Here is a 19342-nt window from a genome sequence, read left to right as displayed (position 1 = left end):
CCCTTTCCTGCGCCCTTCCCCTTCCCGTCCCCACCCCATACCACCCTCTTCCGAACAGACCTCACGCGGTGCCCCCTGCGGGACCGAACCTCAGTGCCGCCCCCTCCCGGGCGGCCCCACGACCCGCCCTCTCGGGCCCCAGCGGGGGGCACGACCCCGGGCTCCCGGGACCCCCTCTTTTCGGGACTGGACCTCGCCCTCCGCCGGGCCCGGGGGAGGCGGGGAGGGGCCGCAGGCAGCGCCGCTCCCGCCCCGCGGCCGCTCCCGCCCCGCTCCTTCCCTCCCCGCCGGCCTGCGCCCCGCCCGCCGCCCGGCCGGCCCCTCCCGCGCCGCTCCCGCCGCCCGCTCTCCGCCGCCCGCTCGGCCTCCGCCGCCCAAACTTTTCTCCGGGCGCGCGTCCCCGGCGGTCGCCCCCGGCATGGGCGCCGCGCCGCAGGGGGCCTGACCCGCCGCCCGCTCCGCCCCCGCCTGCCATGGCGGCCCGCGCGCCCCCCGCCGCACCTGCGGCCGAGGAGCCGGGGAACCCGGGCGGCCCCCCGCGCAGGAAGAAGTCCCGCTCCGGCGCGTCCGGCCTCCGCCGCGCCTTCAGCTGGCTGCGGGGCAAGCGGCGCAAGAAGAAGGCGGCAGGGGCCGAGGGCGCCGAACCGGCCGCCCCCCGGGCCAAGAAGGCGGAGGACAAGGCCAAGAGGGCCAAGGGCAAAGGCCGAGGTAAGGCGGTCGGCACCTGGGCTGAGCGCGGGGGGACGTCGAGGGTGCGGCCGCGGGGGCTCTGCCGGGGGTCCGCGCGCGGCGTGTTGGAGGGGGGTGACCCCCGGGAGCTGGTGCTGGAAAGCGAAGAGGCCAGGGCTGAGTCCGAACACCTCCACCCTGCGCTGCCTTCCGCACTTTCCAGACCCAGTCCTGCCCCGCTGTGAGGGGAGGCGACCCCCGGCTGGGGCAGGGATCCCCTGGCAGAGCAGGAAGTGCTGGTAGCGATTCCCCCTCCCCCAGGCTCATCCAGGTTCTGCCCTCTGCTGAGTCAGGGGGTCAGAGACTTAACGCTGGCCTGTGGCCAATGGGAGAGACAGGTGGCCTTGGGTCTCTGGTGGGGACCCTCTGGGTCTGGAAGGTCAACCGCACTCACAAAGAGTTTCAGCTTCAGCTGGATCTGGATTTCCAGCCCCACAAAGGACCTCGCATGGAGCACAGTGTAACCTGCCTTAGCTTCTTAACAGTGCGGGCTTTTCCCACCTGGCCTCCCTCACGCTCACCTGGGCCAGGCCACAAACATCACCTCCTGGGGTAGTGAGCTCACCAAGGTGAACCAACCCGCCCCTCCCTATCACTCCTTCTTCCAGCCCTGGAGAAACATGCCAGTGTCGGAAGTGTGCTTACAGATGGGGGAAACTGAGGCCCAAGCTCAGTGGAGAGGCTGTACCTGGGTTGGGGTGGGCACTTAAACAGCTAATTCTCAGTCTTTCTGAATTTGAGCCCCTGGGCTCCTCCTCTGGCCTGGATGGGCAGCCTGAAAGGCGGGGAAGCCGACCTGGTCCATCCCTGCTGGGGTCACTTTCAGTTCCTTTCTTGGGCCTTCCCTCATTTTCCAGTTTCTGTCTTCCTTTTAGTGGGGAGGGCTTGAGTCTTCGCAAGAGGGTGGAGCTCCCTTGGGGCTTGCCGTCCTGGGAAGTCCACCTTTCCTAGACTGCTGCTGCAGTGCTGGAGGTGAGGAAATGGCCGGGTGTGCGGGCCCATCCCATTCTGCCTGTGTTTACCCTCCCAGTGTCCTTTAACCACCTCTTCTGGGAGAGTTAGAAGGAGCACTTCAGGGGTCAGGAAGAGGGTGGAAAGCCTCTTGTGTGATTGTATCCGGCTTGATCTTCTTTTTGGATAAGGGCCCTGCTTCCCTGCGGCACAGCCACAAATAGAAGTGAGGGTGCTGGGGCTGGAGTGACTGGGCCAAACCCTGAGGGAGGATTGGATTTGGGTGAGGGGTGTTTCCAAAGGCCCTGCAGTCCCAACAGGACGTGGAGTCCGTCCCAGGGCTGCCCCATTGGGATTCAGCCTGAAGTCATCCCCATCTCATCAAGAGGGCATTGCAGCAGGATGGATTGTGGTCAGACTGTCAGGGTTGGCAGGCAGAAGGCTAGTGGACTAGCAGTGTATACTCCAGGGCAGTGGACCTTTTTCCTCTGGGAGACCAGCCTGGGAGGCAGGGGGCTGGAAAAGCTGAGCCTGTAGGTCACTGCTCCAACAGCCTGGGTTTGGGGTCATTGGGTCAGTGGCCAGGCCTCCCTCTCGCCTTGTGTTTGGTGTCAGGTGGCTCTGGGCTTTCGGGGCAGCATGTCGGCCTGATTTGAGCCCACGTGCATGGGTAACACCTCCTTGCCCCTGGCTGTTGTTTCCCCAGGTCTGGAGGTGGCCCTGGGTACGACTGGAGGAAGTCCTGTTCCCTTTTACTCCAGCCTCCTATTATTGCAATTGTTTCCTTGTCACCTGCCTGGCCCAACTTCTTTTCTGTTTATTAAGAGAAATAAATCTGATCCCTCTAATCTCCACTGGCAACGCTGGCCAGGAAGGGGAAGCCTGCAGAAGGCTTAACTCTTTCAGGGAGAATGTTCAGAATGGAGATTGGGAGAGGTGGGGAGGAGGGATACACAGGAGATTCCTGGGAGGTCAGGGTCCTGGGAGGTCAGGGATCTTTGCTGGGGAAGTCATTATCTCCTCCATTCCAATCTCTGGATCAAAGACCTACGAGAGGCAGGTCTTGATTCCTCTAATCTGACTCTCCTACTGTAAGATGGAAAAACTGAGCTTGTCATGGAGTTTTGAGCACCAGTCTTCCACGATTCCCTTGCTGACCTCACTATCTTGCACAGATTTAGAAGAAGAGAGGAAGTCTGACATTTATTGATTAGTCCGAATATGTCAAGATCTCACTTGCAGATGAAAAAATTGAGGCTCAGGGACAGTGAATGACTGATTTGACCAAACTGGGATTTAAACTCAAATCACTTGCCTCAAAAATCGGGACTGTTTTCATGACTCTCCCAAGGACATAGAGCAGCAGGTAAGGCTTGACGATCTTCTTGTTCAGTTCACTTTCCAGGTGGGAAATGGCCCAGAGAGAGAAGTGAGGGAACTTGATAGAGTAGGGAGAGTATCAGAATCAGGCCAATGAGAGTTTAAATCCTGGCCCAGCTACTAGCAAGCCCCATGATGTAGGATGAGCAGCTTCTCTGTGGGCTCCCTAATTCCACCACTGTCTTGTGGGGAAGAAAGGGGGTATCCTCTGGCTGGACATTGCCTTGATGGGGCTGTGACCTTTCTGTCTCACCAAGATTCTCACAAGAGAGCATGTGAAAATTATATTAAAGGCTGGGCGCGGTGGCTCATGCCTGTAATCCTAGTATTTTGGGAGGCTGAGGCGGGCAGATTGCCTGAGCTCAGGAGTTCGAAACCAGCCTGGGCAACACGGTGAAACCCCATCTCTACTAAAATACAAAAAATTAGCCAGACAAGGTGGTGCGCACCTGTAGTCCCAGCTACCCGGAAGGCTGAGGCAGGAGAATCGCTTGAACTCGGGAGGCGGAGGTTGCAGTGAGCCAAGATTGTACCACTGCACTCCAGCCTGGGCAACAGAGCGAGACTCAAAAAAAAAAAAAAAAAAAAAAATTATATTAAAGAGAAGTCACCATATTTCGAAATGCAAGGGGTTGCTATGACTGTGTTTATAAGTTTAGTCACCTGAGCTCTAAGGACCCAGTCTGGAAGGAGTGGGCTCTGGGCCTAAGAACAACTTTGCTTGATCGGGCGTGGTGGCTCACACCTGTAATCCCGGCACTTTGGGAGTTCGAGGCGGGTGGATCACGAGGTCGGGAGCTCAAGACCAGCCTGACCAACATGGTGAAACCCTGTCTCTACTAAAAATACAAAAATTAGCTGGGCCTGGTAGCAGGTGCCTGTAATCCCAACTACTCAGGAGGCTGAGGCAGGAGAATCGCTTGAACCTGGGAGGCGGAGGTTGCAGTGAGGCGAGATTGCACCACTGCACTCCAGCCTGGGCGACAGAGCGAGACTCGGTCTCAAAAAAAAGAAAAAAAAAGAAAAGGACAACTCTGCTGCCCTGGTCTGCCCCTCTCAAGCTACAAGATGCTGGCAGGTTATTCACCCCTCCAAGCCTCAGTCTCCTTATCTGTAAAATAGGGATAATAAATCCTAGCTTTATAGGGGCCTTTCCAGGATCAAATGAGCTAACAGATAATGCAAGTGCGTTGTGAACTGTGGAGCATGGTGCAGCTGGCAGCAGGTTTCTGCTGTTGTTATGCTGCTGAGGACTGAGCATTAGTTAAGTTCACCCTGATCCCTGTTTGGAAAACAGCCCATGATGATGATGATTATTGAGGGGGATTCACAGAGGGTAGAGCCTCACCTTTGTCCCACAGGAGGACGCGGACATAAGAAAAAGTTAAAAAACAGGCCAGGCACGGTGGCTCACGCCTGTAATCCCAGTACTTTGGGAGGCCAAGGCGGGTGGCACAAGGTCAGGAGATAGAGACCATCCTGGCTAACACGGTGAAACCCTGTCTCTATTAAAAAATACAAAAAAAATTAGCCAGGTGTGGTGGCGGGCACCTGTAGTCCCAGCTACTTGGGAGGCTGAGGCAGGAGAATGGCGTGAACCCGGGAGGCGGAGCTTGCAGTGAGCCGAGATCGAGTCACTGCACTCTAGCCTGGGCGACAGAGCGAGACTCCATCTCAAAAAAAAAAAAAAAAGAAAAAGTTAAAAAAACAGAAACAAACAGGAATCCATATCTTCCAGAAGTATCACCTGGACTCTAGACAAGTGTGTGGGTAGGAAGTGTTTCTGGGACAGATGCCAGGATTGAAGCCCAGCAGATAATCAGGGGAGGCTTTCTGGAGGAGGCAAGCAGCCTATGGAAGGAGGGCAGGGTCCCGGCTAATCTGAATGGAAAGAGAAGTAACAGGAAGGCTGCTATGTGCTATATATACCCTGGCCAGGCATTTTCATCAAAGTCTTCCCATGTCCTTACAGCAACCTGGGAGGTGGACAGTTATCACCATTTGTAGGTGAGAAAAAAGGGGTGAGAGCAAGTAGCCCAAGGTCACTCAGCTTCATTTATTTGAAGAAGACATATTCTTTACTCTGTAGTGTCAGGCACTGTTCAAGGTGATGCGAACGCCAGAGGACCAGACAGGCAGGGTCCCCAACTATGTGGAAGTGAGGTTCACAGCATCACAACGATGGAACCACTCAATCTGCCTCCAGAGGCCACACTCTACAAAGACAATTAGATGATGATGGCTGTGTTTCTGACTCTGGAGGGGGGTGACCTCTCTAGAGTCTTAGATAAAACCAGTTTTGGGGAAAGGGGCATGTAGTCCTCCTGAGGGTTTCTCTTGTGCAGTGGGCAGCGGCTGAGGGGTGGGAGTGGGCATGGCTCTGATACTGAGAATTTGAGAGCCACCCTGCCAGGCCTAGCTGACTTAGCCCCATGTTAACTCCAGTCAGTTCACTGTGGCCTCTCCAAGTTCCCTCTGGCCACTCAGGGAGGACTGTCCTTTCGTGATGTGGAGTTGTGGAGAGAACCCTGAGTTTGAATTCTGCTCTGTTGTATGACCTTGGGTAAGTCCTGCGCCTCTTTGGACCAGACATGCCCTGTCTTGACACGGATGGTTTCTTTTTTTTTTTTTGAGACAGAGTCTCACTCTGTCGCCCAGTCGCCCAGGCTGGAGTGCGGTGTCGAGATCTTGGCTCACTGCAACCTCTGCCTCCCAGGTTCAAGCGATTCTTCTGCTTCAGCCTGGGACTACAGGCACGTGCCACCATGCCTGGGTAATTTTTGTATTTTTAGTAGAGACGGGGTTTCACCGTATTGGCCAGGCTGGTCTTGAACTCCTGACCTCGTGATCTGCCCGCCTTGGCCTCCCAAAGTGCTGGGATTACAGGCGTGAGCTACCGCGCCTGGCCGACAAAGATGGGGTTTAATGGCCTCTGAGACTCTTGCTAGTTCTAGGATTCTGTGGGTTTGAGAATGGGCTGAGGGAGCAAGCCTGTAGGGGCTGGGGGCTAGGCATGGGGATGGGAGCTGTGTCCAGGAAAGGAGAGCTGACCTCCAGCCAGCCAGGTAAGACACTGAGACCCAGTGGCCTGGATGTCATAGGAAGGTGGGTAAGGTGGCTGGGCGCGGTGGCTCACACCTGTAATCCCAGCACTTTGGGAGGCTGAGGCGGGTGGATCACTTGAGGTCAGGAGTTCAAAACCAGCCTGGCCAACATGGTGAAACCCCGTCTCTACTAAAAATACAAAAATTATGGCCGGGCACAGTGGCTCACACCTGTAATCCCAGTGCTTTGGGGGGCCAAGGCGGGAGGGGATCACCTGAGGTCAGGAGTTCGAGACTAGCCTGGCCAACATGGCGAAACCCTATCTCTACTAAAAATGAAAAAATTAGCTGGGCATGGTGGCACGCACCTGTAATCCCAGGCTACTTGGGAGGCTGAGGCAGGAGAATAGCTTGAATCCAGGAGGCAGAGGTTGCAGTGAGCTGTGATCGCGCCATTGCACTGCAGCCTGGGCCACAAGAGCAAAAAGCTCCGTCTCAAAACAAAAAACAAAAATTAGCCAGGCGTAGTGGCAGGCGCCTGTAGTCCCAGGTACTTGGGAGGCTGAGGCAGGAGAATCACTTGAACCCAGGAGGCAGAGGCTGCAGTGAGCCGAGATCACGCCACTGTACTCCAGCCTGGGCGACAGGAGTTCAACTGGGCGACAGTTTCATTCAAAACTCAAAAAAAAAGGTAGGTAAGGAGAGTCCATTATGAACAATGTCATTTCTCTCTGCTGAGGAAGGGGCCTAGATAGTTCCAAAGCAAAGTGAGAGTCCAGTCTCTGGGATCGTGGGCACCTTGCCCTTCTGAGGTCAGGATGGTGTCTGTTTGCCCATCAGTCAACTCTCCTTGTGTTTCCCCTTCTGTGTCAGTTCCTGTGGTGCTTCTCCTGCCTCGGATGTGCTCCCCTTCACTTTGCTATCCAGTGAACTCCTGTTCAGCCCTCAGGGCCTGGTGTCAGTGTCAGCTCTGCAATACTCCCAGGGGAAATTATTGTCCCTAGACCCTAGAGCCAGGTGCTTAAGAGAGTTGGGGTTGGGCAGTATATGCTTTTGCAGCCACTTTCTTCTTGGTAAAGGGCACCTTAGTGTCCTTACCTGGGGCCTAGACCAATGTAATAGGGGCTGAGTTCCCTCTGCTATGGGACACCTCCAATAGGGGAGTGGTTTCCCTAGAGGAGTTTGGGGTTTCTCAATAAGAATGTGACATTTTGGCTTCCCAGAAATGTAAAAAATAAAGAGTGTGACAGGGTGGCTGCTCTGTCTCCCCCAGACCCCTGTGAAAGGACGGACATTGTTTTCCTAGGGTCCAGATGGGAGAGGGACCCTCACTCACTGATTTCACAAATATTTCCTAAGTGTTATATACCAGGCACTGTCCTAGGGATGAATAAGAGAGACAAAGTCCTGGCTTCATGAACCTCACAACGAGTGTGTGTGTAGAGGGGAAAATACGCTGAACAAGTAATTAAGGGTTAAGTGTGACAAGGGGAAGCACGGCAATCTCTGAGGGAGGTCAGGGATGGCTTCCCCGGGGAGGTGGCACTTGAGCCGAAATGGAAGGATGAAAGGAAGCTGGGATTGAAGGGTTTGTGGCACTGGCGTCAGGCAAAGCATGTGCTGGGGACTTGGGACCAGCCGGCTATCTGGGGTTCCGTGGGGATCCAGGGATTGCTGTACCTCACTATTTTGAATACCCGAAGGGCAGAGACTGGGTTGACAGACTCGTCCTTCTGCCCTGGCCAGCACAAGGCCTGGCTAAGTGGCCTTGGATGATAGGTAATGCTCCAGTATGGGCCCCCAGAGATGGGCATCTCTGGATCCTAGACTCTCAGAGCTCATGGCCCGAGATGTCATAGGGAGCCCTCATGGTACATACAGACGGGGCAGCTGAGGCCCAGAGGAGGAAGTGACGCTCAAGTTCACGTGGCCATCTGGTGTCAAGGGCAGAAGAAAAGCCCACAACTGCCAGGCCTTCAGCTTCTTCACTCCTTTGCTCAGAATTCAAATGGAAAATCCCATCCCAGAGAGGTGCCTCTGCCAGGGGTGTGAAGAGCTGAGAAGGAAGCAAGGCCAAGGGAGTCTTCCCTGCCCTCCCCTCAACACCTTTAGGGGCTCCTTCCAGCTCTCTGTCCCTCACCTTCCTCTTGGAAATTCCCCTTGGGCCTGAAAGGGGCACCCAATCAGTGTGCTCTCCCCACACTATACCCTCCCTGCAGTCCCTGAAGCAGGGCTCCTAGCAAGGGTTGAACTGTGGTGGCCAAGCCCTGTGACCCCCAAAATCTGCATTTTCTTGTCAGCAGAGGGCAGAGTGAGAGCCTTCCCTCAGCACCTGCTCCTTGGAAATCCCTCTCTCTCCAGACCCTCAAAGCTGTCTCAGCTGCTCATGGCCTGTCACATGCTAAAGAAAACGAATAAGAGGAAGCATTGTATGTTATTTGGGCCACAGTGAACATGGCGGGGTTGGAGGAGCAGGGACACACACCTTCCTTGTGCAGACCCGAAGGCCACCTCCAGCCTGTTGGCAGACTTGGGGAAGTCAGCCAAGTTCCTGCAGCTTCCTCGGGTAGGAGTGAAATCTCTGTCCGCCCCCCGCCCATTGTTAGTTATACCCCACTGTACTCTATGCCCTTGTACTCCACTGTCCTGAGGGGCTGATTCATTAAAGGACTGTCAGCCCACTCACAGGGTGCCCAGCTCTGTGCTTGGCATGGAAGGGGCGATAGAGACAGCTCAGCCCACAGAGGATTTAAACCCTGAATCTTGTAGCAAAGTGCGTGATTCCCAGGAGGCTCCTGGTAGGGAGATTACTAAGTGAGGCCTCCTGTCTACTTAGGACACCCCCTCCTCCAAGTCTAGCCAAGTGAGGTCTTCCCCACCATTTTCTTTTTTATTTTTTGCGACGAAGTTTCGCTCTTGTTTCCCAGGCTGGAGTGCAGTGGTACGATCTCTGCTCACCACAACCTCCACCTCCTGGGTTCAAGTGATTCTCCTGCCTCAGCCTCCCAAGTAGCTGAGATTATAGGCGCCCGCCACCATGCCCAGCTAATTTTTGTATTTTTAGTAGAGATGGGGTTTTACCATGTTGGCCAGGCTGGTCTTAAACTGCTGACCTTGTGATCCGCCCGCCTCAGCCTTCCAAAGTGCTGGGATTACAGGCATGAGCCACGGCGCCCGGCCCCTTTTATTTATTTATTTTTTTGAGACAGTCTTGCTGTGTCACCCAGGCTGGAGTGCAGTGGTGCGATCTCAGCTCACTGCAACCTCCGACTCCCAGGTTCAAGCGATTCTCCTGCATCAGCCTCCCAAGTAGCTGGGACTACAGGCGCCCGCCACCATGCCCAGCTAATTTTGTATTTTTAGTAGAGATGGGGTTTCACCGTGTTGGTCAGGCTGGTCTTGAACTCCCGACCTCAGGTGATCCGCCTGCCTCTGCCTCCCAAAGTATTGGGATTACAGGCGTGAACCACCGCGCCCGGCCTTCCCCAGCATTTTCTAAGAGGGCCACGAGGCATTCCAGCTCATTCTTGTGGTTCGTGGAATTCTGGTCCCTATGCCTTCCACGCCACCTACTTCTTCCCACCAGTCCTAGCCCAGCCTCTCCTGTGTTCTTGGCAGTGGGCAGTACTCCTCCCACAGGAGCCTGGAGCAAGCACCGCCTTTGCAGTGAAAGTATTTATGTGCTATCATCACTGCCTCCGTCAGTATGCAAGCGTCACTGTTGCTACTACAGCTAATCTACAAGCCCCACCATCTCCACCTCCACCAGTTTCTATTACACACATAGGTGCACCTACTATGTGCTGAGCCTGGGGTTACTAAAAGGAGTCAGACAATCACTGCTCTTCAGGAAGCTGTTCTGGTTGGAAAGGCAGATACTAAAACTATTGTCTGAAGGCAAGTTCTGGGATGGCGAACACGGGGTGCAGGGGAGCCCTGGGGTGTGATCAGTACTATATCAGAAGGCAGCACTAATGTCTGTGGGGCCTTCATTAAGGAAGCACTGAGCTGGGGGAAGAGGGGCTGCAAGGAAGACTTCATGGAGGAGCAGCATGTAGAGCAGGGCATTGAGAATGAAAAGGCACCTTCCAGGCCAAGGTGGAAGAGGGGATGGCAGGGGTGAACGCCTGGAGTTGTGTGCTGCAGGGTGGCAAGCAGTTTTGTGTGGTTGTAGCTCTGAGAAGGAGAAGATTCTCATCTCAGAGATGAGCCTAGAGATGAGGCTGAACTGGTGGGCAGGGGCAGGGGCAGCTCCTCCAGTGCTTCCTGTGAAGGCCAAGGAACTTGCTGCACTTCAGACATCCTTTGAGCCTCTTCACATACCTGTCCTCACTGAATTCATGCCAGGAAATTTAGACTTTATCCTTGGGTATTCCCTCTACTCCCCCATACTAACTGTTCTTTTTATGGGCCCCAGTTTCCCTATCTATATAAATTCAGGGAATTGGCTAGCTGATCTCTGAGGTCTTTTTCAGCTTCGACACTAGGACCATTTTCTCTGTGCAAAGTGTACACGCAGCTTGGTACACATTGTATGCTCAGTGAATATTTTCTATGGGTGAATAACTTGCCAGCCTTTCAAGGACTGCACTGTTGTCAACCTGAGACTCTAGCAAGAGAAGGGCCTCAGAGAGAGTTGGGTTTAGCTTTGACTCTCACATTTTGCAGGGAGGGAAAAGGGTTTGCTGGAGCCATCGGGCATAAGAGGCAGCATGGTATAGTGGAGGGGCTTGTTCTGGTGGCAGAAAGGATAAGCCATGTGGGGCCTAGAATTGAGGGCTCTAGACTTCCAGCCCAGTGCTCTCTCTGCTCTGCCACGTTGCCTCTAGTTGGAGAGACAGGGCAGAAGTGATGGTAAAGAAGAGTCATCGCCCAGGCAGTGGGTCCCTGGGCAGGTCCCTCAGCACAAGGACACCTGTGAGGAGGAGACAGAGGTGGGAGCCCCGGGCAGCCTAGAAGACTTTTCATCTCTCTGTTTTTAATTTTTCGCTCTGTCGCTCAGGCTGGAGTGCAGTAGTATGATCTCGGCTCACTGCAACCTCTGCCTCCCAGGTTCAAGCAATCCTCCCACCTCAGCCTTGCAAGTAGCTGGGATTACAAGCATGAGCCACCACCCTGGCTAATGTTTTGTGTTTTTAGCAGAGATGAGGTTTTACCATGTTGGCCAGGCTAGTCTCGAACTCCTGACCTGAAGTGATCTGCCCGCCTTGGCCTCCCAAAGTGCTGGGATTACAGGTGTGAGCCACAACACCTGGCCTTTTTAAAGAAAAAAAAAAAATACACACACACACACACACACATTTTTTTTTTTTTTGAGACGGAGTCTTGCTCTGTCGCCCAGGCTGGAGTGCAGTGGTGTGATCTTGGCTTACTACAACCTCCACCTCCTGGGTTCAAGCGATTCTCCTGCCTCAGCCTTCTGAGTAGGTGGGATTACAGGCGTGTGCCACCAAGCCTGGCTAATTTTTGTATTTTTAGTAGAGACAGGGTTTCACCATGTTGGCCAGGCTGGTTAAAAAAATATTTAACAGGCCAGGTGGTCTGGCTCACACCTGTAATCCCAGCACTTTGGGAGGCCGAAGCAGGCATATCACCTGAGGTCGGGAGTTTGAGACCAGCCTGAACAACGTGGTGAAACCCTGTCTCGGCTGGGCGCGGTGGCTCACGCTTGTAATCCCAGCACTTTGGGAGGCCGAGGCGGGCGGATCACGAGGTCAGGAGATCGAGACCACGGTGAAACCCCGTCTCTACTAAAAATACAAAAATTTAGCCGGGCGTGGTGGCGGACGCCTGTAGTCCCAGCTACTCGGAGAGGCTGAGGCAGGAGAATGGCGTGAACCCGGGAGGCGGGGCTTGCAGTGAGCCGAGATTGCGCCACTGCACTCCAGCCTGGGCGACAGAGCAAGACTCCGTCTCAAAAAAAAAAAAAAAGAAAAAGAAACCCTGTCTCTACTAAAATTACAAAAATTAGCCGGGCGCGGTGGTGCGCACCTGTAGTCCCAGCTACTCGGGAGGCTGAGGCAGGAGAATCGCTTGAACCCAGCAGGCGGAGGTTGCAGTGAGCCAAGATCGTGCCACTGCCCTCCAGCCTGGGCGACAGCGAGACTTGGTCTCAAAAAAAAAAAAAAAAAGACCTACCTTACACAATTGGCTTGTGGATAAAATGAAGTAATGCATGAAAGCGGTTAGCACAGAGCCTGGCACATAGTAAACACTAGGTAAAAGGGTGCTACTATTTTGAACACTATAACTACAGAAATATAGTCAGTTCCATACATTTGTACACACAGGCACGTGACACTCATGGGGAGGTGGCTGGTGGGCCCTAGCGGCAGCAGAGCTCCGGATCCGCGTTCTCCCAGCTCCATTGCACTCCTCAGAGCCGTAGCCTTTGGGCTGAGAGAGCGGGCAACCCGCCTGCCCCACGTGGACTGGCCAGGCCTTCCCCTGTGCGCCCTAGGCTGGGCGGCCCAGCAGGTCTCCCAGGTCCCGGGAGGGGCGGAGCCAACGGGATGCGCGCCAGGCCCCGCCCCTCCTCCGGCCCCGCCCCCGGCCTGGCCATTGGCCGCAGAGCTCGGGGGCGTGGTCGAGCTGGGGCTGGGGGCGCCCGCGGTGCCCGCCCGCGAGTCTCGCTGCCTCCCTCCCGGGGCTGCGGGCCCGGCGGCCGGGCTGGCTGGGCCGCGCTTGGGTTCCCGCGCCGGCTCCCGCACCTGCAATGGGGAACTCACACCACAAGAGGAAGGCCCCCAGCGGTCCCCGGGTCCGCAGCTTCTGGCGGTTCGGGCGGTCGGCGAAGCGGCCGGCAGGTAGGGGCCGGGGTGGGGGCGGGGCAGGCAGGGAGGAGGGTCCCTGCTGCGGCCGTCGCCACCGCTGCTGCCCCCTCCCGGGGCCTGGAGGGTGTGAGTGTGGGGGGGGGTCGGGAATCCCCGCGCAGACCCCACCCCTCACAGGCACAGGGAGACACACGTACACGGTAATACCCACGGGCGGGCACACGTACATGTTCGCAGTTTACACAGTCACACGCACAACACCCACTCAGATGTACGGACACGCAGACACAGGATCACATACACCATCACACCCACACTCTTGTACCATCGCAGTAGGACGCACGGAGCCTGAGACACAGGTACATGTATACCTATGCATGCGGTTTACACAGCCACACGGACTACACCCACGCGCAGATCCAGACACACAGGCACACAGTCGTTCACACACATCGGTCATGTGGGTACAGTTGCCCAGCGTCTTAGGCACACAGATGTACACACAGGTTCATAACTGCACAACCAACCGGACTCGCATTCAGGCTCACAGCAGACCCTAAGGCACTCGGACACACACGCTTATTCCCCAGATCTTAGCCCCCAACAGGCTGAAGGCTGAAAGTTTGTAGGAGGGAGGGGAGACGAAGGTGGAAGGAAGAAGCTGGAAACCCGGGGCTGGAGCCTGGGGACCGCCTCCATCTGGCGCGATCGGGAGTCGGACTGGTTTTCTTGGCTCCCTCCCTACCCCCACCCGCGCCACCGCGACGTCTCCCCGCCTCACCCCCCTCCCCCGCCCCCGCCGTCCCCGAGGTCGCCGCCGCATCTCCCCCTTTCAATGCAGCCACCGAGCTGGAACGCAGCCCTTGCCGGCTGCTGCGGGATCCCTCCGCGGGTCACATTCCAGGCTCCAATGGGGAGGGGAGGGAAAGGGGAAGGCCTCCAACCCCAGGAGATGGGATTCCTGTTTCCCCCCCAACAAGTTCGGCAGTTCAGGGTATCCCCGAGGGGTGCTGAAGGAGGGGCTATCGAGAGTGCCTAGTTACTGGTGAATCCAGAGATGGGGGAAGGGCAGGGTGATGGTTCCATTCCCTCCTCTCCAAGATAGAGGGTCTTCAACATAGGCAGGCACCTTAGCGATACCTGTTGGTCTGGGGGAGTGAGGAAATCCCAGAGGAGGTGGAGTGAAGGGGGCCCTGCTGTGGTGGGAGAATCTACGGGTGTATTCCCAGGTTGGCCCACATTCCTAGAGATTCCGAACCGGAGCTTGATGATCTCATCGCTCCATAGAGGGGGTGGTGGAAAGAGCCTGGGCTGGGAAGTGGGGGACCTCTCCTCTCAATGAGGCCCTGGAATAGGCCCTGGTGACCTTGAGCAGATTCCTTTCACTTGTCTGGACCACCCTGGCTCCTACAGGGGTCCTGTCTGTGAAATCAGGGGCCCTAGGTGACTTCTTGGGACCCTTACCGTTCTGGCTAGCCGTTTCATGGATGAAGGGACTGAGGTCCAGGAAAGAGGGACTTGTCCAAGGTCATTTACCTGTGGTGGTTTGAGGTAGTAATATAATCAAAATGACAATAAGAAAAGGGTTAACTAAGTTCAGTTAGGCTGTTTGAGGATTTCTCAGAAGGTAGGTGTTGATGAGAATCTCCAGGACCTTCCAGCACTCTCCCTGCCCCAGCAGTCCTGAAAGCCCTGCCTGTGCCTACCTGTCTCTCCTAGAATCTGCACTGAGGGGGCAGGGCTGGGGCTCTTCATCTGTCCTCTGATGGTCACTCCGATCTGATGGTTTCCTAGGAACTAACTGTGGGCCCAGACTTGTGACCATTTGTGATGGAGGAGAGAGAAGATAAGAAGGCTGTGTTCATAGTCTCTTGCCTACTGGCCCTTGAGGAAGTGGCCTGGGGCTTCCAGCAACACTTGTGAGCTTCCAGCTCCTGCTGCAACTCATGGGTCAACTCAGGCTTTAAGGCGTTCTGAAAAAAATTAGAAAGCAATGTCAAGACAACACAGAAATTAAGTGTGAGGGGCTAGGAAATATTCTAGGCAATATATCAAAAGCCTTCTGGGTTGGGGTCAGCTTTAGAAAACTGCGGAGATGGTCCTAATTGGTCTTTGAAGTAATCACAGGATTGAAATTAGTCCTAAGTTGTTGGTTAAATGAGAGAACCAGGGATTTGTTTCAGCTGTGGGGTATGGTCGTGGGCAAAGGCATGGAGTTGAGGTCAGGCGAGGTGGCTCACGCCTGTAATCCCAGCATTTTGGGAGGCCGAGATGGGAGGATAACTTGAGCCCAGGAGTTGGAGAGTAGCTTGGGGCAACATGACGAGACCCCCCCCCCGCCCCCATTTCTACAAGAAATAGTATCTGGGCGTGGTGGCACGTGTGCCTTTGGTCCCAGTAGCTTGAGAGGCTGAGGTGAGGGGATTATGTGAGCCTAAGAGGTCAAGGCTGCAGTGAGCCGATCGTACCACTGCACTCCAGTCTGGGTGACAGAGTGAGACCCTGTCTCAAAAAAAAAAAAAAAAAAAAAAAGAATGGGCTGGATGCAGTAGCTCACACCTGTAATCCCAGCACTTTAGGAGGTTGAGGTGGGTGGATCACCTGAGGTCAGGAGTTTTAGACCAGCTCAGCCAACATGGTGAAACCCCGTCTCTACTAAAAATACAAAAACTAGCCAGGCCTGGTGGCGGGCACCTGTAATACCAGCTACTTGGGAGGCTGAGGCAGGAGAATCGCTTGAACCCAGGAGGTGGAGGTTGCAGCGAACTGAGATTACGCCACTGCACTCCAGCCTGGGTGACAAGAACGCGACTCCATTTCAAAAACAAACATAAAACAAATGGAGTTGAGACTGAGCATGGAGGTGGGAGGGAAAAGTAGCTGAGGGTCCTCTTGAGGTTCCATTGTGAATGTAAACCTCAGTACCTTTGGTTTTACTTGTGCTGAGGATCCTAAGTCATCTTCGGCCTCAGAGGTTCCATTGTGAATGTAAACCTCAGTACCTTTGGTTTTACTTGTGCTGAGGATCCTAAGTCATCCTCGGCCTCAGCCTCTGCTGTGACAGGCCCAGGTGGGGACTGGAGCTTGAATATAAGTACTCAAGCGCCAGCATAAGTACTCATTTCATTAGTCTGTGAGAGGAGGAGGGAGAGAGTACAAGGCAGGGAGAGAGGTCTGGAGTCTGCAGGCCATAGGGAGCCAGTGAAGGTGTTTGAGCAAGGGAGGAGTCTACAAAAGTGGGGTGTTGGAAGATGGCTCTAGGGTGGGGGCAGGTGCAGGCAGGACAGGTTGAGGGTGGGGTGATGAGAGTGGAGGCTCAGAGACTGTTGCAGTAATCCAGGGGAGAGGTGATGAGGTGAGGGCTGGGGACAGGGTGGGGGCTGTGGGAGTGGAGAGGAGTGGCAGCTGCAGAGACACTTCGGAGGAAGTGGCTGAATTGATAAGACCTGGGATTAACCAGATGTTGAGCGTAAGGGCCAGAGGGAGCTGTGTGGGCTTCTGTGCTTGAGGCTGCTTGGCTGGGAGATGGTAGCAGAGATAAAAATAAGGCCCTATGCTGTCCCTTTACATCAGTTAATTCATTTGTCCTTTGTCCTCCAACAGTCCCACAAGCCACAGGCTATTCTCCCATTTTAGAGATGAGGAAGCTGGAGTTCAGAGAAGTGAAGTCATTTTCTCAAGGCCACACAGCAAGGAGATGGCTGAATCTGGATTCAAACTCAAGCCTGTCACATTACAAAGCCTGTGCCCTTAATCAGTTTAGGAATAGAAGGGTGTCATCTTATGATGGAGGCGCCTGGATGTCCTCTGGGCAGAGAAAGCCTGCGGCCCCAGGGGATTTGGACTATGTAAAGAAGACTAGTTGAGGAAGCACGGTGGGGAGGGTTACTTAGAGAGGGAGCAAGTGGGAAGGGAAATCAAGACTCCAGGAAGGGTTGATCCCTCTGATCAAATGCCCTTGGAAGGTAGAGAAGGGTGAAGGTGTATGAGGTGAGGCCTCCTGACTGCTGGAAAGATACTGTAACCTGCTGGGATTGTTTGATCTTGGCACTCAGGGATCCACCCAACTCTCCCCTTCCCAGGCTAGCTGGGCACTTGGTCCTGGGTGGGTTGGGGAATGGTGGTGGATGTGAATTGGTAGCCCAGGAAGACCCGCCCTCTTCCTTTTCCCATGCATTACATGGTCAAGCTCACACACATGGCCCTCCTTCTGGTTGGATTAATCGTTCCCATCGTGCACATGGGGAGACTGAGGGAAGGGACTGCTGGAGTCAGACCATCTGGAATTCTTTTCATCCTTCCCCTCGCCTGTAGACCTGGAGGTTTAACTTCTTGGAGTCTGGGGTCTTTAGTAGGTTCCACAGCTGGAGAAGGCTCCCTCCTCCATTCCCCCCATGTCTCGTCCCCTTTCTTGTGGGGAAACTTGTGACCAGCTGCTTGGGTGACTTGCTTGTGGGAGCCCCGGGCTTCCAGATAAGAGGCTGGTCCAGCTCTCTCTGATCCCAGGGATCTGAGATAAGCGGAATCTCCTTGCTGCCCCAGGCCCCGACTCAAAGCAGGGAACCACTGACCCCCCTTCCTTCTAGGGGCAAAATCATCCATGGTGAGGGCTCTTTGGAGATCATCTCTCCACCCCCCCCCACATCTCAGATGAAGAAACTGAGGCCCAGGAAAGCACAGTACCTGGCTCAGGGTCATGTTGCAGTTAAGGGGGAATAAAAGCTCCAACCTAGGTCTCCTCACTCCAGGGCAGCGAGATCTGGTCTGGGCCTGGAATTCCCTTCCCTCCCAAACTGAGGGCTTAGGGCTGCCACATGGAGGGGTATCATTAAGGAGAGATAGGGAGCTGATGTCAAGTGTTCCTTATCAGACCTTATCGTAATGGCCCTTAACCTTACTTGAGATTTGAAGAGAGCTGGAGTGGTGGGGAGAGGAGGCTGCTGGTGGCATGGGAAGAACATGGTTTTGCGGCCAGTCAGAGTTGGGCTCACATCCTGCCTCTGCCATTTCTAGCAGTGTGACCTTGGGCAAGTCTCTGACCCTTGGAGTCAGGGTTTATACTAGATTGTGTGGCTTTCTTTAAGGTTCCCAGGCACTCTGTGATGTTGGTGTTAGTCCCACCTTACAGATGAGGGGACTGAGGCCCAGAGAGGCCAATTCATTCATGCAAGGCCTGGAATCCAGACCTCCTGATTCCCAGCTCTTTCTTCTCCCTACTCTGTGCTGTCTGCCTCTGGCGTCCATAAGATGGGGATAATCATGCCTTGAAGGAACTTCAGGAAAGGGCTGTGGAAAGTTAGAATTGTGCCTTGGCTGAAAGGGATTATTATGTCATTGCTGGGAGCAAATACTGGCCCAGAAACTCATTAGGACATTTATTAATATTATTGTAGCTAATTCCTCCGTGCACTACTGCCTGTTCCCCCAGGGCACCCCGTGGGATGGGCTCCTCCCCTCCCTGCTCTGGGCACTCCCTGCCCCCCATTATTTACCTTAGAACCGGCCTGTCAGCTCTGTCCCTGCTGGGGTGGGGCTGGACACCAAGGGAAGGAAGGAGGGGGATTCCGGCACAGGTGGGGTGCAGAGCCCCTACTTTCTTTGGGCAGAGATTCAGGTCATGTCCCTTCCCCAACCGCCCTTACCCATTAACTTTCTCAGAATCACTAAGGTTGTCGGAGTGAGACCCAGGTTCAACCACTCCCTGGTTGGGTGACCTTGAGCAAGTTAGTCACTTTCCCTTGAGCCTCCTGGTGCTCATTTGTAAAAAGGAAACCACTCCTGCCTTTTAACTTTCTTGTTAGCTGTTCTGCGAGATAGTAGAAGAGAAAGTGTTTTGAGAACCGTGAGGCGCCTCCACCTGAAAATTTGTTATGCTCATTTTCCTTTGTCTTGCCTCTTTGGGAATAAAATCTACATTCTGGTTTCTGCTTCTGCTTCTAGAATGTGTAATGGCGGGGGGCGGGTGCAGGCGGGGGCCTTCGTTTGTCCACCTGTACAGTGAGGGGTTGAGGCTAAGGGCCTCTGAACACCCAGGATTCTGGCTCGTGGGCTGGCCAGGGACAGTTCGGACAGGAGTAGGGAGTTGGGGGCTGGGTTGGCTTCAGAGGGTTTGGCCTCCTGAGCAAGGCCACCTGGACAGCTGTGCCCTCCCCCCTCATTCCTCTCCCCTGAGTCAGGCCTGCCTGGCTGTGGGCGCGCCACCACCCCCGCCCCTTGCTCTGGAATGGGGCAGGTTGAGGCCTCACCCCATGGAGGATGTTGCCAAGACAGCGCGTGCGCATGCGCGTGGCCTTGGACGGCAGGGGCTCCCTCCCCGATTCTTCCCTTTCCCCAGGCTTAGGAAAGCCCCTGAGTAGGGGCTACATACACCTGTTTTTCTGTACACACAGCCCCTTGGCAGGCCCTGTGTGGGTCTGTGCAGTCGCTCATGGGTGAGGAAGGCAGGAACTAGGGTGGCTTAGGTGT

General features: G+C 55.0%; 1 protein-coding gene across 2 annotated transcripts in view; it reads left to right on the top strand.

Annotated features, from left to right (window-relative positions):
- Positions 1 to 347: 347 nt before the first annotated feature.
- Positions 348 to 19342, top strand: part of NHSL3 (NHS like 3) — a 34746-nt gene continuing 15751 nt past the window's right edge. Inside the window, exon 1 of one of the 2 annotated variants that reach the window (XM_055255524.1) lies at positions 348 to 708. In XM_055255524.1, coding sequence (XP_055111499.1) covers positions 474 to 708 — 235 coding nt within the window. In that variant the 5' untranslated portion in view covers positions 348 to 473. Of the gene's footprint in view, positions 709 to 12726; positions 12911 to 19342 lie in introns of those variants that run through there. The other variant, XM_055255525.2, reaches the window with a different exon arrangement.

The sequence above is a fragment of the Symphalangus syndactylus genome, chromosome 12 (genome assembly GCF_028878055.3).
Source record: "Symphalangus syndactylus isolate Jambi chromosome 12, NHGRI_mSymSyn1-v2.1_pri, whole genome shotgun sequence".
Taxonomy (NCBI): domain Eukaryota; kingdom Metazoa; phylum Chordata; class Mammalia; order Primates; family Hylobatidae; genus Symphalangus; species Symphalangus syndactylus.
Note: the sequence above shows the minus strand (reverse complement) of the source record. Positions and strands in the feature narration are given on the sequence as shown.